This window comes from Oncorhynchus mykiss, chromosome 2 (assembly GCF_013265735.2).
Source record: "Oncorhynchus mykiss isolate Arlee chromosome 2, USDA_OmykA_1.1, whole genome shotgun sequence".
Taxonomy (NCBI): Eukaryota; Metazoa; Chordata; class Actinopteri; order Salmoniformes; family Salmonidae; genus Oncorhynchus; species Oncorhynchus mykiss.
The window spans coordinates 78,967,118-78,987,316 of record NC_048566.1 but is presented as its reverse complement, the minus strand read 5'-3'; the positions used below and the strand labels follow the sequence as shown (position 1 = coordinate 78,987,316).

The window sequence follows — 20,199 nt, the reverse complement described above, 5'->3', positions numbered from 1 at the left end:
AGTTTAATAATAAAACTCACAGTGAACAAAAATAATAAATATATACAATGGGACAATAACCCTTTGCACGCCAGACATAACGTGCACAAACTCTTACAATAAACAATTCTGGACAAGGACATGAGGGAAACAAAGGGTTAAATCCACAACATGTAATTATGGAATTGGAACCAGGTGTGTGGGAAGACAAGACAAAACAAATGGAAAATGAAAGGTGGATCGGCGACGCCGACCGCCGAACGCCGCCCGAACAAGGAGAGGGATCGACTTCGGCGGAAGTCGTGACAGCAGCACAATTATTTTTATGATCCAAGCAATTTAACACATCATATAAAACAAGTGTAGCAGCTAAAACTGTGCTATGTCCAGGTCTAAAACCAGATTGGTGCACGTTACAAATAGAGTGAGAAGTAATGTCTTAGCTAGACAGGAAAAGTTAGTCATGGATTCTAAAACTTTGTAAATGCAAGATCATTTGTTTATTGGACGGTAGTTATCTAAGTCAGAAGGATCAGCAGTATGACGATAATTTATGATTGGGATTACCTAAGCGGGACTTGGTGTTAATAAATCAATGTCTCAGCACAACCTTGAAATGTGAAGACAGGGTGCAGACACCAAGATCATTTGGATGGACCCCATCCTTTCTGTAAAACATCTTCTGTTTCCAAAAGGTGTCAACAGAGCTACAGTAGACGCGTAGCCAGTATTGTAGTGCCAGCAACCTGCTGAATCTTTTGCTGCCATGACTCAGATAATTGGATGTTTATTGGAGTCTTTTAGAGTTCCAATCAGTTCTATCAAATCCAGTTTCAGACATTCCAAGCTAGCTATCCTAAAGTAATTAAATCCCACATGGATTATGACAGCGACAGCCCCGATGTTCTGTCGTAAAATGGTAGGAAGCAGCCTAGTAAAGTCCTGTACCCGAGCCCCAGGAAAACAAAACGTTTTTGCCTAAGGAACCAATATGTTTCTCACCATAGAGATGCCGATTACAACGTAGAAAAACCCCATTGTGGCTGACTGAGGAGCCAGTGCGTCAGACACCCTCGAGGTCTGGTGATCCGAGTCCATGGAAGAATCCGATGCAGAATCGCCCTGGGAAGGATTCAGGATAGCTGGAACATCCAAAGCCAGGAGGGCAAAGCTGTTCAACAACTGGATTTGGGTCAGCATTCCCAATGCCAAAGAAGCCCCACTCACCACAGGCTGCTTCCCTCCATTAGCTCTACGACAGGTGGCGCGCTTCCATGGTTCGGCAGTAGGGATGGTGACAGTATCATTCACTGCCCTTGACCAGCACAAAAACATCCTGTGGCGTTTCTGCATTAGCATCGAACAGCCCCCGTGAAATGCAACTTTTCAGGGAAGTAAGGAAAAAATATACACAGGAAAGCTAAGGCTAGCTTTTTCATGCAGAAATTTGCATCCTGTAGCACAAACTCTAAAAAGTTATGGGACACTGTAAAGTCCATGGAGAGTAAGAGCACCTCCTCCCAACTGCCCACTACACTGAGGCTAGGAAACACTGTTACCACCGATAAATTCACAAAAATTGAGAATTTCAGTAAGCATTTTTCTACGGCTGGCCATGCTTTCTACCTGGCTACCCCTACCCCGGTCAACAGCCCTGTGCTCCCCACAGCAACTCGCCCAAGCCTCCCCCACTTCTCCTTCACCAAAATCCAGATAGCTGATATTCTGAAAGAGTTGCAAAATCTGAACCTCTACAAATCAGCTGGGCTAGACAATCTAGACCCTCTCTTTCTAAAATGTCCTGCAGAAATTGTTGAAACGCCTATTACTAGCCTGTTCAACCTCTCTTTCGAATCGTCTGAGATTCCCAAAGATTGGAAAGCTGCCCTCTTCAAAGGGGGAGACTCAAACTGCTACTGACCTATATCTATTCTACACTTCCTTTCTAAGGTCTTTGAAAGCCATGTAAACAAATGGATTACCAAAAATTTTGAATCTCACCGTACCTTCTCCGCTACGGAATCTGGTTTCAGAGCTGGTCATGGGTGCACCTCAGCCACGATCAAGGTCCTAAATGATATCATAACCACCATCAATAAGAGACATTACTGTGCAGCCGTATTCATCAACCTAGCTAAGGCTTTCGACTCTGTCAATCACAACATTCTTATTGCCAGACTCAACAGCCTTGGTTTCTCAAATGATTTCCTTGCCTGGTTCACCAACTACTTCTCTGATAGAGTTCATTATGTCAAATCGGAGGGCCTGTTGTCTGGACCTCTAGCAGTCTCTATGGGGTGCCAACTGGGTTCAATTCTCGGTCCGACTCTCTTCTCTGTATACATCAATGATGTCGCTCTTGCTGCTGGTAATTCTTTGATCCACCTCTACGCAGACGACACAATCTGTATACCGCTGGCCCTTCTTTGGACACTGTGTTAACTAACCTCAGATGAGTTTCAATGCCATACAACTCTCCTGCAGTGGCCTGCAACTGCTCTTAAATGCAAGTAAAACTAAATGCATGCTCTTCAATCAATCGCTGCCTGCACCTGACTGCCCGTCCAGCATCACTACTCTGGACGGTTCTGACTTAGAATATATGGACAACTACAAATACCTATGTGTCTGGTTAGACTGTAAACTCTCCTTCCAGACTCACATTAAACATCTCCATTCCAAAATTACATCTAGAATCGGCTTCCTATTTCGCAACAAAGCATCCTTCACTCATGCTGCCAAATATACCCTCGTAAAACTGACCAGCCTACCAATCCTCGACTTCGGCGAAGCCTTCAACACTCTACTCAGCAATTTGGATGCGGTCTATTAAAGTGCCATCCGTTTTGTCACCAAAGCCCCATATACTACCCACCACTGCGACCTGTATGCTCTCGTTGGCTGGCCCTCGCTTCATACTGACTCCAGGTCATCTACAAGTCTCTGATAGGTAAAGCCCCGCCTTATCTCAGCTCACTTGTCAATATAGCAGCACCCACCCGTAGCTCGCGTTCCAGCAGGTATATCTCACTGGTCACCCCCAAATCCAATTCTTCCTTTTGCCTGCCTACCCTTCCAGTTCTCTGCTGTCAATGACTGGAACGAACTGCAAAAATCTCTGAAGCTGGGGACTCTTACCTCCCTCACTAGCTTTAAGCACCAGCTGTCAGCGCAGCTCACAGATCACTGCACCTGTACATAGCTCATCTGTAAATAGCCCATCCAATCTACCTCATCTCGATACTGTATTTATTTATTTATTTATCTTCCTCCTTTGCACCCCAGTATCTCTTCTTGCACATTCATATTCTGCAGATCCTACCATTCCAGTGTTTAATTGTTATATTGTAATTCCTTTGCCACCATGGTCTATTTATTGCCTTACCTCTCTTATCCTACCTCATTTGCACATGCTGTTTATATACTTTATCTACTGTATTATTGATTGTATGTTTGTTTATTCCACGAGTAACTCTGTGTTGTATGTGTCGAGCTGCTTTGCTCTATCTTGGCCAGGCCACAGTTGCAAATGAGAACTTGTTCTCAACAAGCCTAAATCCATCAGAAGCGATGGTCCTGCTCCATTTTTTTTAAAGTGGGAGACTTCTTCTGGGAGGGGTCCCTGGAAGGCATTGGCCATTCAGTCAAAGAGAGTTGACATGGTGGTGATACTCTCAGCACATCGTAATGGTGTCCAGTCTGGGGAGTAGACAAGGAGAAGGTAGGCGGGAGTGCTTTTCCCAATAGATTGTGTAAATTCTTAATGTGTTTGCTAAGAGTAGCCACTTCTTCTCTATAGTCCTCTGCAAGTAAACAATTGTGGCATTGGAACTCTGGTTGGTCCACATTGTCCCGGAAGACAGCGTAGTAAATACAGCTCCTGCAGCGTAGAAATATTTCTCTTTCCAGTCAAAGAGTGGGTGTTTCTCAGGGTCAATGAATACCCATACTCTTGTCCTAAATAGTGTCCCGTTTGAGGATGAGAAAATAAATCATGTTTTTAAATTGAGTATACTTTAAATTCCCACATGTCATACTCATTTTGGCTTTGACCACAGCTGATCAATTAGATATGGGGATGTGCTACCGTAATCAACGAATAGTGGGAAACAACGCAATTACACATGACATATTCTCAGTATGCGAAAATAGAATGTTTAATAGTATGCAACATTTCGAAAATCGAGTATGGTTTAAATGCCAGGATGTTATACTCTTTCCAGCTCTTCATCTAGTAGAATTACATGCACACTTTTCCACATTGCATTGGAAGAGGTGGGCTGTGAAGGATGGGCCCTAGTTCTCTTCAAGTAGCCAACAACAAAACTAGGCGACTCAATTGGGAAAATGCCTGAAGCTTCTGTGTTGGTGTTCAAATGTAGGCTAAGTTATTTTTGTTCTCCTTAAAATGATCACAACTATTGTGTAGGCTACATCTTTGAGAATGTAAGTGTTTTTTATTTTATTTTTACTCAAAGTGGATTTCTGTTTTCTCACAAAGTGTTTATTGGTCTCTTCGTCAGAGCTTTTAGTCTTGTCGTCTATGACAAACAGAATGTCTATTTTATTTCAAATCTGAATTATTTTAGATAAATCGCTATAAATCTATGTCGGTGGCTGCGAGGTAGAGTTCAGCCAGGAGTTGATGGACAGTCGGAAAAGTGAATGAAATGGTAGGCGGGACATCCCAGCTTCAAGTGGTTTCAGATTTCACATCTTATGTCACACAGTCTCAGAAATAACACTGCTTTCATGGGATCCAGGGCTATCGCTCAATGCAAAACATTTCAATCTATAAACGAAAATGTCAGTTGGAACCGGTACCAGAACCACGCAGGTCCCCTAAATAGAGGACCTTACATCTAAGCTAATATGAGATGAAAGGACAGTTCCTAACGAGGAAGCCAAGCTAGAGCTCTGTGAGACTTTCACATCAACGGCGGCTGATGTTTTGATCAAGAGAGACCTTTAGAAAATATGCTCTAATACAAATATGTATTTTACAATTATAAGGAAGGTGAAATCTTGTAGATCATAATTTTAAAATTTGATTATGCTATATTTAGAAAGCTTATAAGTAAATTCAAGCCTTATTCATAGTTTTGTTGAATAGGAAATACATCATACTCTACATCATATTTGTACTGTGTACTTGAACTTATGTCCTTAAAAGTGACTACACCTCAGCAATTTATAAAACATTTTACCAGAAAGGTGAGAAAGCAACCTTTCTTTGAGTATGCAACATTACTAGTTATTGTTTATGGCCCTTTCATGAAAAATAATACATTTTGTGCCGATTATGGGGATTATACCGATTTACATTTTCAATCCCATTGAACTGTTTAATGAGGCAGTCTAGACAGTGCAGGTAGTCCTAGACAGAGCAAGTGTTGGTGGTTGCAGCCCTGTTCCACCTGTTTATGTTACTTTATTAATATATTCAAATGAACCCATTGTATTTATGCTAACTAGGCACATATACTGTTCTATATTCTAACACAACATATTGTAACAAATACCTGATACCATTACAACATTTATATATGAGTGCATTAATAATAAATCAAATTTGACAATACATTGAATACCTGAATTTTCATCATAATCCCTAAACTCCATTAATTATTTGTCTGTGCCAGCAAAATGTTTTATGTGCTATAATTTGTTCAATATCTGATGGATTTAAAACATTCTAAAAGTTTGAATTATCTTCATCCATTGTCCAACTATTGCGTTTATCAGAATTGTTTTTAAAATCTTTTAACAATTTTGATGACCGTTAAGGACATTATCACTGCCACATTTACACTCAGGCATACATTATCAGGAAATTATCATGACATTAGCAGGACATTATCAAGACATTAGTAGGACATTATCAAGACTTTATCATTAAATTATCATGACATTAGCAGGATATTATCAGGACAATGATGATTAAGTACAGAATTGTATACACTCACTACTGTCAGTCGCTCTGGATAAGAGCATCTGCTAAATTACAATTTTAAAAATATATACACTGCTCAAAAAAATAAAGGGAACACTAAAATAACACATCCTAGATCTGAATGAATGAAATATTCTTATTAAATGCTTTTTTCTTTACATAGTTGAATGTGCTGACAACAAAATCACACAAAAATTATCAATGGAAATCAAATTTATCAACCCATGGAGGTCTGGATTTGGAGTCACACTCAAAATTAAAGTTGAAAACCACACTACAGGCTGATCCAACTTTGATGTAATGTCCTTAAAACAAGTCAAAATGAGGCTCAGTAGTGTGTGGGGCCTCCACGTGCCTGTATGACCTCCCTACAACGCCTGGGCATGCTCCTGATGAGGTGGCGGATGGTCTCCTGAGGGATCTCCTCCCAGACCTGGACGAAAGCATTCGCCAACTCCTGGACAGTCTGTGGTGCTTGGTGGATGAAGCAAGACATGATGTCCCAGACGTGCTCAATAGGATTCAGGTCTGGGGAACGGGCGGGCCAGTCCATAGCATCAATGCCTTCCTCTTGCAGGAACTGCTGACACACTCCAGCCACATGAGGTCTAGCATTGTCTTGCATTGGGAGGAACCCAGGGCCAACCGCACCAGCATATGGTCTCACAAGGGGTCTGAGGATCTCATCTCGGTACCTAATGACAGTCAGGCTACCTGAGGAGGGCTGTGCGGCCCCCCCAAAGAAATGCCACCCCACACCATGACTGACCCACCGCCAAACCGGTCATGCTGGAGGATGTTGCAGGCAGCAGAACGTTCTCCACGGTGTCTCCAGACTCTGTTACGTCTGTCACATGTGCTCAGTGTGAACCTGCTTTCATCTGTGAAGAGCACAGGGCGCCAGTGGCGAATTTGCCAATCTTGGTGTTCTCTGGCAAATTCCAAACGTCCTGCACGGTGTTGGGTTGTAAGCACAACCCCCAGCTATGGACGTCGGGCCCTCATACCACCCTCATGGAGTCTGTTTCTGACCGTTTGAGCAGACACATGCACATTTGTGGCGTGCTGGAGGTAATTTTGCAGGGCTCTGGCATTGCTCCTCCTGCTCCTCCTTGCACAAAGGCGGAGGTAGTGGTCCTGCTGCTGGGTTGTTGCCCTCCTATGGCTTCCTCCACTTCTCCTGATGTATTGGCCTGTCTCCTGGTAGCGCCTCCATGCTCTGGACACTACGCTGACAGACACAGCAAACCTTCTTGCCACAGCTCGCATTGATGTGCCATCCTGGATGAGCTGCACTACCTGAGCCACTTGTGTGGGTTGTAGACTCCGTCTCATGCTACCACTAGAGTGAAAGCACCGCCAGCAAAAGTGACCAAAACATCAGCCAGGAAGTATAGAAACTGAGAAGTGGTCTGTGGTCACCACCTGCAGAACCACTCCTTTATTGGGGGTGTCTTGCTAATGGCCTATAATTTCAACCTGTTGTCTATTCCATTTGCACAACAGCATATGAAATTTATTGTCAATCAGTGTTGCTTCCTAAGTGGACAGTTTGATTTCACAGAAGTGTGATTGACTTGGAGTTACATTGTGTTGTTTAAGTGTTCCCTTTATTTTTTTGAGCAGTATATATATATATATATATTGAATTAACACATTATCATTGTAGTACCAATTAGTCATGAATCAAGTGTGATAATCGTTGTCAGAATTTTTCCTCTGAGGAATATTTAGAATGATAAAAGATTAAGCTGAGGAGTGATGGAATTTGACAAAGTTTAAAAACCAACTTCAAATGGTTTGACTGTGTCTCTGTGGTGTCTTTTTTCTCCTCCAGAGCAGGGAGGGTTACGACCTGCTGGGCTGCACACAGAACATGGCTGACCACATCAAGACCAAGTGGACCAACCCTGAGGTCAGTACAACAAAACTGTTACAACTAAAATTCCAATATGGCCGATGGTGTTCCTACCTCGGAACATTGCTTTGAATGAGAACGTCTGATGATGATTATTTTCCTTCAAGTTCTATAACAACGAATCCCGTCAGTGGCAGTATGACATATTGTGAGCTAAAGATGGATTACACAGAGATTACATCCTAAATGAGACAGCGGGGGTATACATGGGAGCCAATTATTCCCATCTATTCACTGTGTTCCTTTCACTGGGAGGGCTTCCATTTGGCTCCCTGTCTAAGAACCTAGAGATTTATGACATCACCACCTAAATCTGTCTTCATCTCCTCCCAGACACACATACATGGCTCTGTTGAGCAGGACTATAGACAAGATATCGTCACAACATCCTTGTTTACTGCTGAGACATAGTACAGAGTCCTGGATTGCTTTCATACAGTGCTAGTGACTGTAGGTATTCCTCTAGGTAGTTTATTGTTTAGTGAAGTTATTGAACATGCATTTTTGACATGGAGTAGGTTATTTGGCAGGGGTTCTGTTAATAGAGTGATATTAGTAGAAAGTTGTTATCCCTCTCGGCAAGCTACCTCAGGTAGACCAATTTAAAATAGACAACAACTGAAATAGACTTTCACTATTCCAGGTCGACCTTGGAAAGGATAGCTGTAATTCCTGCCCAGATAGGTTAGTGTGGGGACACAGTCACTGGAAATCAAATGGTGTGCGTGCGTGCAGGTCTGGGAGTTGGGTCAGTGCTAACCAGCCAGGTCTAATTTATTTACCATAGACAGTGTTGTACCTGGCCTCCCAGCGAACCCTGCAGGCCTAACGCTCTGCTGTGTCGTTACATAACTCTGTCTCCCACTGAGAGCTGACCTGCAGCTATGCACCATAATCTAGCAGGTTCATTTGAACACCCTTTGAAAAGGTAATACTCTTATGGGCAGCCCCAGCCCCGGCAATTTATCATACTGAAATATCAACACTGCCCCCAGGCCTTCCTGCTGCCCCAGGCCTTCCTGGACCTTTTGTCTTCTGTACTATCACCAGAGAGGTGTGGCATTGTTCAGGAAAATCCACTTCCCTCCTTATTCACAGGCTGACGTGTCAGGAACCATTAGGTGGATTTGTCGCTGTGTCCTCTCCACGCTCTCAAATGTCACAGCTTCTCATTATACAAGACTGCAAGCTGACACAGTGCAGTCAACCGGTGGCAGAAGGAGGGGTGGGTGCGATGGGGAAGTTGGAAAATATGTAACTTTAGCATGGTAAAGTGAGTCTAGCCAGAGAAGAGGTGTGTGTGTGTGTGTGTGTGTGTGTGTGTGTGTGTGTGTGGGGAGGGGGGGGGTGTGTGTGTGTGTGTGTGTGCAGTACCATCCCCCTGTGGCGCATGGAGATATGGGCTCAGAGACATGCAGATTCAAATCCCCATACCTGAGGCAGAGTACACAATTAAGTAGAGGGAATTTAATTTAAGTAAACAACAGTTAGGGTTCAACTTTTATATCCACTCACCTCCTTGCATGCACACACACACGCACAAGCACGCACATTGTGTGTGTGTGTGTGTGTGTGTGCGCGCGTGCGTGCTTGCGTGTCTGTCTCTGAGAGCAGGTAACAAACAGTGTGTTAACCGGGGGGATCAAGGCAGCAGGTAGTCAGCATATTTACCTCTGTCTCATATTTTATTTACTGTTTCCTCTGCATAATGCAGTCAGTGGCACAATGCCTGCTGGGGTGGTGCTGCTGGCTGCCTCTCGCTCGCTCGCTTCAGACATGGCCCATATTAGGAGCACCGAACACACACAAACACACCTTCCTGCTCCATCCCTTTTCCCTGCTTCAGAAAATCTAGAAAAGTACACATTAAAGCTGTCACAGGGATGCGAGGAACAGACAGAAATGCATGGGAAAAACTAAGCTGTTGGCCTATTTCTTTCTTTCTCCTGCTCTTTCAATCTTTCTCTCTCTCTCTGCCTCTCCCTCCCTTTGTCCTTCTCTCTCTCCTTTCACAGCATTTTAATTTAATTACCGTATGTATCATTGCCCAGGAGCTCACTGTACCTGACTTTCCTTCACAACCGTGAAAGGCGCAGGGCATTGAAACTCCTGCCGTTAGAATGCCACAGGCCCTCTCTTTCCCTCCCTTGCTTTCCCCATTTTTACATTACTTTAGAGTAAAAAAGGGTGAAAGTAAACAGCAGCAGTGCGTGAGTAAAATCACTGGGGAGCCAAGCCAGAAAAAAAGCCAATCTACAACCTATGTGTTGTGATAATTGCCTTGTTTGCTCTATATCCTGTTAGTTCATATGCCTTGCGACCGTGATATATAGGCCTAACACCAAGACAATAAGAAGACACAGTGGCAGAATAAATTCAACCACGCCTTTGTTTCATCACAAAACTGGAGAGTAACCTCTGTCAATGTAACAAACAGTTACATGACCTATAGCATGGTCAAGCAAGTTAATGTTTCTGACATTTCCGGACTACTAAACTACTATTGTTAGAACCACGGGACGTTACCGCAAGTCGCAAAGAAAACAGGAGCTGCCTTGACTATGCCAGACCCATTTTCAACTTCACAATCATTAAATCACCTAAAAGATACCAAAAACGATTTAGTCCAATCAATATAAGCTAACTATGATGTGGCTGTCCATGGTTCTGATTTCTGTGTGTGTGTGTGTGTGTGTGTGTGTGTGTGTGTGTGTGTGTGTGTGTGTGTGTGTGTGTGTGTGTGTGTGTGTGTGTGTGTGTGTGTGTGTGTGTGTGTGTGTGTGTGTGTGTGTGTGTGTGTGTGTGTGTGTGTGTGTGCGTGTGTGTGCGTGCGTGTGTGTATTTGTGCATTTTTGCAGGTGGAAAAACATGTTGACTCACCCTACTTGTATAGAAACGCCATCCTCCGCACGTTCATGTTGACAAAACGGTCTATGACTCTGTCATACAGTACACGCTTTTATTTTTTGTTGTCCTAGGCTACCTGGCTAAAATTCTTGCTCGCAAACCTACATTTCTTTCATGGACAACAATGCGTCAGGCCAGTTAGTAAACATTAGCATATTACATCTAGCTACATTTTTTACCATCCTCTCATGCCAGGGGCACAATGTAAGAATTTATGGTTGGATCAGAATCAGATTTTTCTTTTCACTCAATGTGATGTGATTGGAGTGAAGCCAAATCCAAACTGGCTTCCCTTGACACTTTTTTTGGGGTTCGCCAGGACCATTCACAGTTGAGCTCACTTAGTTTAGCTCAACGCTGATTTGCTATTTATACTTTTTTTTTATCAAGGGAGGCAAAGTGCTCGCTGGCTTCCCTTGCATTCAATGCTATGGGAGACAACAATGTCATATTACTTTTGACCAGACAGCATCAGATAGATGATTTACACATACAGAGAGTGGCAATTTCTCGCTCGCTTGGATGCTTTCTCCAGTGAGATACATTCAGCCTATGAAACACAGTCAATTGTTTGGGGAAGTCTGGCTTCCTTTGGCATCCATGAATACAGGCCACTGATAGTAAATAAAACATGTTACCTCTCCTCTGTTGAGTTAGTGGAGAATTTGGAAAATTTGATTGTTGGCAGAGAAACGCCGATAACGGAGAGAGCGAGAGCGCAGAATGGGGCTTTGGATCTCCCTGGAAAAGTGTTAATTTGGAGTGGGGCCATTGTTGCCAGAGGGAGGGACTGACCGTTCAAAGTCATTTGCTCCTAATGTTCCATTAATGCTTTTTAGCCCTTTTAAAAACATTACAGATACCCTGGGACTGGGGATGAGCACCAGCAGGACCTATATGGGAGGAAATGACCTTCACAGAAAGTTTCATAACAAGTGTACACAGAGATGCGCAGTATGTATTTTAAATATGCATTTCAGTTACTTCTGTACTTCTGAGTATTATATAATTTGTATTACGCTGGGCTGAACTACACTCCAATGTATTTTGTAACAAGATACTTTCGAGAACTCTAATTAGTATTTTCAAAATACCAAATACTTTTCTATATCACTTGTTTTATAGTGGTTCACCATTTTTTGGCCCCCTTTCACTTTGCATTGGTATCAGAAGTCTGATGGCACTATGTTGTGGTATTTTTTTTGTTTTATTTTATTTCACCTTTATTTTACCAGGTCGGCCAGTTGAGAAGAAGTTCTCATTTACAACTGCCACCTGGCCTAGATAAAGTAAAGCAGTGTGACAAACACAACAGCACAGAGTTACACATGGGATAAACAAACATACAGTCAATAACACAATAGAAAAATCTATATACAGGGTGTGCAAATGTAGAAGGCAATAAATAGGCCATAGTGGCGAAATAATTACAATTTAGCATTAACAGTGGAGTGATAGATGTGCAGATGATGATGTGCAAGTAGAGAAACTTAGGTGCAAAAAAACTAAAAAACAATATGGGGATGGGGTAGTTGGGTGGGCTATTTACAGATGGGCTGTGTACAGGTGCAGTGATCAGTAAGCTGCATCTGCTAAATTGACTTAATGCGTATGTAAAAATGGACAATCGCAAAGCATGCAGAGTATTATTCTTATGAGCTCCGCCCTGAAACAAGGTTTTGCCTAGAAGGGATATAGCTTTTGTAAAAATGTACTTTTCTTGGCAGATTTAGGGGAATTTACGCAGCAGATTAGGAGACTGAACATAGCAGGTTAAGAGAATTAAGCTGTATCTCATCTAGACATGACCCTGAAACAAGGCCAATAATAATACCCAGTGTGCTTTGTAGTTCATTTTGGTATGTTCATTTTCACATATACATTAACATTTTGGTCATTTAGCAGACACTCTTATCCAGAGTGACTTACAGTGCAACAAAGGTTGATAAACAACAACATATCGCAGTCCTGGCTAGTAAAACATTTCTGTAGCCGTTACTGAGAATGTTGCTGCTAGGGCCGGCTACTTGAAAATAAATTCCTATATTTTAAAATACATATATTTTAATTAAATACATTTCAAAATACAAGTATTTTGTATTTTTTTTGTTGTTGAATTTTACCCCCTTTTTTTCTCCCAATTTTGTGGTATGCAATTGTTAGTAGCTACTATCTTGTCTCATCGCTACAACTCCCGTACGGGATCGGGAGAGACGAAGGTTGAAAGTCATGCGTCCTCCGATACACAACTGTTAGGAATTTTATGAATAATGACTAAACAATATCTACATTTTAAATAGAACTATAACTAATGAAACTTATGCTCTGTTTTATTATATCTGATTAATAATATTAATTCATAAGGAAGGGATTGTGTAGCATGAAACAGGGAGTTATTAAATAAAATAAATACCATTCCAGCCAGGTTGGAGAAGACTGGAATTGTGGGTTTTTAAGTAAGCAAAAAGGGTCGTTAACCTATGGTTGAACCAACATAACTTAGCTCTGGGATGTTTAGATAAGGTGTTTTCCTGGGTTTTCCATTATCTGAAACTGTCTTCTAAATAGTGATGGATGAAGGTGAAGATTCCAGAAGTTAATAGATAAGTGTGTGTCTGGAGTGAGCGAGCTAGTGGGTGGGAATAAACTTTTCAACTTTGTTGGGTCCTGGGTGATAGGAGGAAAAACATTTTATAACCTATGATGTCATATTTTGTATATAAACTGTTGTTCGTGGTTACATGGGAGCGCGCTCCGAGAATAAATACTATTATCTAATTTTGATAAGACTGGTCTCTGTCTATTTTATGCAAATAAGAATCTTACAAATTCTCATAAAATAGACTAAGTGAATTCAATTAATGAAAACATATTGGAATTATGAAATTACATTAACAACAACCCAACCAAGCCGCACTGCTTCTTAACACAGCGCGCATCCAACCCGGAAGCCAGCCGCACCAATGTGTCGGAGGAAACACCGTGCACCTGGCAACCTTTGTTAGCGTGCACTGCGCCCGGCCCACCACAGGAGTCGCTGGTGTGCAATGAGACAAGGATATCCCTACCTACCGATATCCCTATCCCTACCGACAAGGATATCCCTATCCCTAATGGCCAAGCCCAAGATGTTTTCTAATCTTCCGTAGCCGTTAGGGCATATGTATGCTAAAGATTTCAAATGTATGCATGACTATGAGTTCAAGTGATCGTTAAAGAAAATTGTAAACACATACAGGCTTTAGCTGTTTTGGAGCTAAGTAGGTAATGTTTTCCTGTTTCTTATAAATGACTTGATTAGCTGGTTGTGACCGTTGCTTTGGTCTATTTCTGAGTGTTGGCTCTGTTAGCATTCTCTATCAGTACTAATTGGTAGCACCACGTTCTGAATCTCCAACCCCAAAGGAGCCACTGTCCGTTGTCAATTTCATTGGAGTGTACACTGTATAGACTTCTGCAGTCATGTGCACAGCACTCTCTCTCTCATGACCAATGTTTAAGAAATTTGCTATATTTAGTCAAACACAGATCACAACTCTTCTCTTTAACATTTTGATACCAAACAGTCGTTGTCTGTCTTCGTGTAGCCTCAGAGGCACAGTGGCCCAATGTACAAACACTTGCCAGTGCCCTCTCTATCTCTTTCCCTCCCCCCTCCCCTTGTTGAGCCCTGTACCCTCTCTCTCTCTCTCCGGTGGCCCCAGTTGGAGGCCTCAGTCTGCTCCAGTGTAAATTAAGATTAGCACGCATGGCTGCTTCCCCTCTCACTATCAGGACTACCAGGGAGAGAGGTCCAAGGGCAGAGGGCCATGCTCCATAAACAGAGGGCCAGTGGTAGGAGCGCGCACCATCCGCTCTGGTGCAGGAGTTGTAGGGACCCAGCAGCAGAGGGCATGGGGGTTCACTGGAGGCCCTGGAGGATAGTAGAGGTGGTGAGAAAATGTGTCACCGTGTCAGATTGATGACATGAACACAGCAAATTTGAGATCGGAATTTCACCACACAGTGTTAAATTTGAAAACTTTCTTTGAAAGTATATTTGACCATCTCAAATAGTTTTAAACGAATAGTTTTCTAAGTGTTGATAAACTTACATGGGTGTAACGTATTCCGACTTTAATTACAGGAGAACTTACATTTTCTACAACCAGATCTCTATATTTTATGTAAATGGTATGTTACGGAAGGGTCTAGAAACCTTTTTTGTGATTTCACATTTTTGAGAAACCTTGTTAAGTAGCATGGGGTCCTGAAAAAAACATGAACAAAGGCTCCCAAAACACCCAAATACGTCATTTTAGAAACAGCAAAGCTCTCAGTATAGTGATGCAGGTCTTTAGATGTTGTACACATTAAATTGTGTCATTCCAAACTGTATCTGCAATGTTATATTCCGTTTTGCTCGACTCAAGCCGATTCCCCTATCCAGCTTCTCCATTCTCCATGTATGCCTGCTGCTACAGGTAACTACCAAATAAAGGAAACACCAACATGTCTTAATAGTGTGTTGGACCTCCACGAGCTGCCAGAACAACTTCAGTACACCATGGCATATATTTTACAAGTGTGTGAAAGCACCCCGTGATTTCAATATACAAAAGGGACCCTTCTATAACATGCCAATTACATAACAAATAGAGATTTGTTTTTAGAAAACACTTCTCCTTTAACACTTCCTTAGAGCTGATGCTGTTACACTTTCTCAGTGTTAGGCAATTAGTGACTCGTTTTGGGTTATTGTTTTAACACTAAGGTGTAAAGCCTTATTTCCATATTTATCTCTTAGGTACCCGTACCACCCACGATTGTGTTTGCTAGTGACAGAGACATGATTGTTGCATTTGATGGCTTTCAGTCTTGTAGCCTTCAACAAGTGAGTGCCTAAGTCAATATTTTATCATAAAATGTAATTATTTATGACTATACATTACTTTGTTTTACAATACCATACTTTAACAGACTCGTTTTAACCTAACACACCGGTCTGAATCTCATTGTTTGCAGGCCACATTGTCAAGTCACATTTTTCTGGCTTGCAAAGTGGTATAGCATTCTTATTGGAATCCAGCCACAGATAGTATAGCCAACAATTGTACCTTTTTTTCACCCACAACTCAGTTAGAATGAAGTGCCTTAGACCTCTGCGCCACTCGGGAACCCATATAGAGTTTTATAGTTTGTTAAACTTTGAAATCAATGGTTTTTGTTTAAAATGTATGCCGAAGTGAAAAATCAGAGCCAAAGCGTAATTCCATTGCCGTGGAATTACCCGCCAATAGGTGAAATGGGACAGAAAAAATCACTTCTAGAATCAGTACACTGGTTCTGTGACTACTAATTTGCTGTGATTCGATCACCTGGAATCAGAATGAAGGACAGACATTTTTCAACTCCCCCATATGAAGGAAGTAAATCAAAAATGTTACATCTCTTTGTTGAGTTAGGGAGTAATTTGGAGAATCTGATTGCTTGTGCAGAGATGCCAATAACTGACAAGACTTTGGTCCCCAATGCCCCCAGCTTTGGCAACTTCTTTGAAACAGCTCCACTTGAGCAGTTATGGGGAGGGGAAGGATGAGTGGAGGTGAGGGTAGATGTGGGAGGGAAGTGAGATGACGTGAGGGCATAGGGGGTGTCAGGGGACCTTGACAGGGGGCTGTGCGGTGCTCCTCAACGCTTCACCATCTACGTTGTCAAATCAAATGTTGTGTTGTGTTGGAGGCAGAGGCAGAGGCATCCCAGTGAGGGGCCTGCTAGTGGAGGTGTCATATTCTAATGAGTCATAGCTAAAGAGAGCTCGGCGGCATTGGGAGATGGGAAATGGATTACAGGGAGTCTCAGTAAGCAGTTCAATTGCCCTGAAAGCCAAACAGATGGCATGGCAGAGGGGCTCTGAAGACTCTATCTGCAGACTGGAGCCATGGAGGAGGGCCTGGGGAGGAGATGCACCATGCCAGGCTGCAACCAGGTAGCAACCACATGGCACAGACACAGGACTGGCTCTAGGCTTTTGGGGGCCCTAAGCGAGATTTGGTTGGGAGACCCCCCCCCCCCCCCCCCCCCCCATCTAGTGGCAAAACATTTTGGGGGCCCCTCTCTTCAAGGTGAAGAGAAAATGTTTAGTTATTTTCTTGCAATTCTACACATTTTGCCTTGGGGTGGAGAGAAAATATAGTAATTCTAAAGGAAGTATTCTACAATTCTAGTACACGAAGAGGGGCGAAGAGAAAATGTCGCTGTTGTATAACACATTTCATGCAATTCTACTGATTTTACCATGGGGCAGAGATAAACTACTTGCAGTTTTACAGCTAATTTACTGCAATTCTACACATTTTGCAATGACTTATGCCATGTTAATATGATATCTGAAGAAGAATGATTAACAAAGTCAATAGGAGCCTCCTGGAGGTAAGGGCCCTTGGTCACGTGCTTATTGTCATAACTGAGTGATTTCCCCTGAGATAGACCACCTGCAAAATCCAACTTGGCTATATTGTAAAAATTCATGAAAGCCAACATTGAGATTTTTGGTCTTAGTTTAAGGTTAGTTAGGCATTATGGTTAGCAGTGTGGTTAAGGTTTAAAAACAGATTTTTATGACTTTGTGGCTGTACCAGCTAGTGACCATTCTGCAGAGCTGTCTCTAGAACAAGATTCATTATGAAAAACGTTGGTATTCGGCCATGGTTACTACAAGTTTAGATAGCTGACTAGACTAACTACCAATCTAAAAAGTGATAGCTGACATGACTAATTGAGTGACTGTCACTGACTGACATAACAAGAGAAAAACTGCTGATGCACAACCACATTTTGAAATTGCACCATGTGTATTCTACTATTCTTACTCTCAACAGTAAGTTGAGACCCTTAGTGACCGGGGGCCCTAAACGACCGCTTATGTCGCTTATGCCTTGAACCGGCCCTGCACAGAGAGAGAGGAAGATCATTAATTTGACACTCCGAAAGCGTGAAACAGAGAAAAAGAGGAGGTTGAGGCCCCATCCCCTTTTCACTCTCACTCACTCTCTCTCAATTCAAATCAATTCAAAGGGCTTTATTGGCATGGGAAACATATGTTTACATTGCCAAAGCAAGTGAAATAGATAATTTAAAAAAGTGAAATCTTTGTCTCTCTATCTCTCTCTCTCTTCATCTTTCTGTCGCTCTCCGTTCCTCCTTCTCTCTGTCACCTTGTTGCTCTAGTCTTTTACCCCATCATCCTCTGTTATTTTATAATCTCCTCGTCTCTCTTTTACTTCTACAATTATGCACTGGCTCTCTACTTCTCCGTCTCTTTTCCCTGTTTTAGGTCTATATCTCAATAATTTATATCCTACAAAGGTAGTTCATTCAAGTTCATTTGAAATGACAGTAATGTATCTCCTCACCTTACTGAACTCTCTCTCACTTTCTTCACGTTCTTCTCCATATTTGACCTTCTTCATCTTCCTAACACACTCTCTCCCTCTCACCTTCGTTTCCATCTTAAGGCTGGTTTATAGTCCGTCTAATAACATGTCTATAGACCAGTTGAATGCGGAAAGTGTTGTTGACAAAAACAACATTAATTTATAATACGGGGCGTGTGTCTGTAGACGTGTGTCTGTAGTCCCTCTCATCCTCCGCTTCTTCCTCTAATTTCTTCACATTCTCCTTCCATCTCTCTCCAAAAGTAGTTGAACTGAAATATTTACTATATCTCTCTCTCTTTCTCATTCCCTCTGTCTCTTCAGATGTCTACAGAGCAGTTGGAGGCGTATGTCAACAATCAGTTTGATGACCTCTACCGGCTGGTTCGTCTGGAGGAGAAGAGGACCCTCCACCTGGTTGACCTGAAGGAAGCCTTCCTGACTGCCGCCGCCGCTGAGAATATCGCTGAGATCACCATCCACACCAAGCGGCTCCAGGAGGAGATGGCCTGCATCACACAGCAACTGGGCCAGCTGGACCAGGCTGGGGCACAGCCTGGGGCAGCAATAGCAGCCCTAGTCCAGGCAGGAGCACCTGGCCCGAGCCCCAGACCAGTGGTGAGGCATCTCTCCCTTATACACCACCATGGTCAAGGTAGATGTTACTGATCTTGGATCTGTTTAAAGCAGCAAAGACTTTATATTTGACCCATCACACTAGGATATATGAAAGGCATAGCAGGCAGCTTCATGTTGATTGGTATGAAGTGTACAGGAATAAAAATGACTTTATACAAGCTTTTTTTTATTGGAAAGCAGCGTGTGTAAAACTATGGTGGGTTCTTAGATGTAAACATGTTTTGCACTGCATAGCCAAGGGCTTAAGTGTAGCTGTGTATGTCCTCTGACTGCACACACGTATGCACCCACACACACACACACACACACAACAGCTGGAAATACTCTACCACCTATTCTACATACCAATCTCTACCAAGGTTATGTTCTCACATGCCCACACCATTACTCAAATGCACAAATATACACAGACATGTTTTCTCACAATGATTTTACTGAGTTCATATAAGGAAATAAGTCAATTAAATTAAATTAATTAGGCCCTAATCTATGGATTTCACATGACTGGGCAGGGGCGAAGCCATGGGTGGGCCTGGGAGGGGATAGGCCTCTTGGGAGCCAGGCCCACCCACTGAGGAGCCAGGACCTGCCAATCAGAATGAGTTTGTCCCCACAAAAATACTTTATTAAAGACAGAAATACTCCTCAGTTTCATAAACTGTCCGGGTGGCTGGTGTCAGACAATCCTGCAGGTTAAGAAGCCGGATGTAGAGGTCGTGAGCTGGTGAGATTACACGTGGTCTGCAATTTTGAGACCGGTTGGACATAGGGCCAAATTCTCTAAAACGACGTTGGAGGCGGTTTATTGTGAAGAAATGAACATTTAATTATATTGCAACAGCTCTGGTGGACATTCCTGCAGTCCGCATGCCAATTGCATGGTCCCTCAAAATACATCTGTGGCACTGTGTTGTGTTACAAAACGGTACATTTTAGAGTGGCCTTTTATTTTCCCCAGCACAAGGTACACCTGTTTAATGATCATACTGTTAAATCAGATTCTTGATATGCCACACCTGTCAGGTGCATGGATTATCTTGTCAAGTGAGAAATGCTCACTAACAGGGATGTAAACAAATTTGTGCACAAAATTTGAAAGAAATAAGCTTTATGTGCGTATTAAACATTTCTGGGATCTTCTATTTCAGCTCATGAAACATGGGACCAACACTTTAAATGTTGCGTTTATATTTTTTACAGTATGCACACTATTTATACAAAAGTATGTGGACACTCCTTCAAAAGAGTGGATTTGGCGCCACACCTGTTGCTGGCAGGTGTATAGAATCGAGCACACAGTTATGTAATCTCCATAGACAAACATTGGCAGTGGAATGGTCTGAAGAGCTTAGTGACTTTCAACGTGGCACCGTCATAGGATGCCACCT

The 20,199-nt window shown here is 42.5% G+C and overlaps 1 protein-coding gene across 4 annotated transcripts in view; it reads left to right on the top strand.

Moving 5' to 3' along the window:
- Positions 1–20,199, top strand: part of LOC110497088 (tripartite motif-containing protein 44) — a 71,812-nt gene that overhangs the window by 10,946 nt on the left and 40,667 nt on the right. For all 4 annotated transcript variants that reach the window (XM_021573099.2, XM_021573094.2, XM_021573104.2 and 1 more), the window contains exons 3-4: positions 7,770–7,847; positions 18,497–18,790. In XM_021573099.2, the coding sequence (XP_021428774.2) occupies positions 7,770–7,847; positions 18,497–18,790 (372 nt within the window). The remainder of the gene's footprint in view (positions 1–7,769; positions 7,848–18,496; positions 18,791–20,199) is intronic.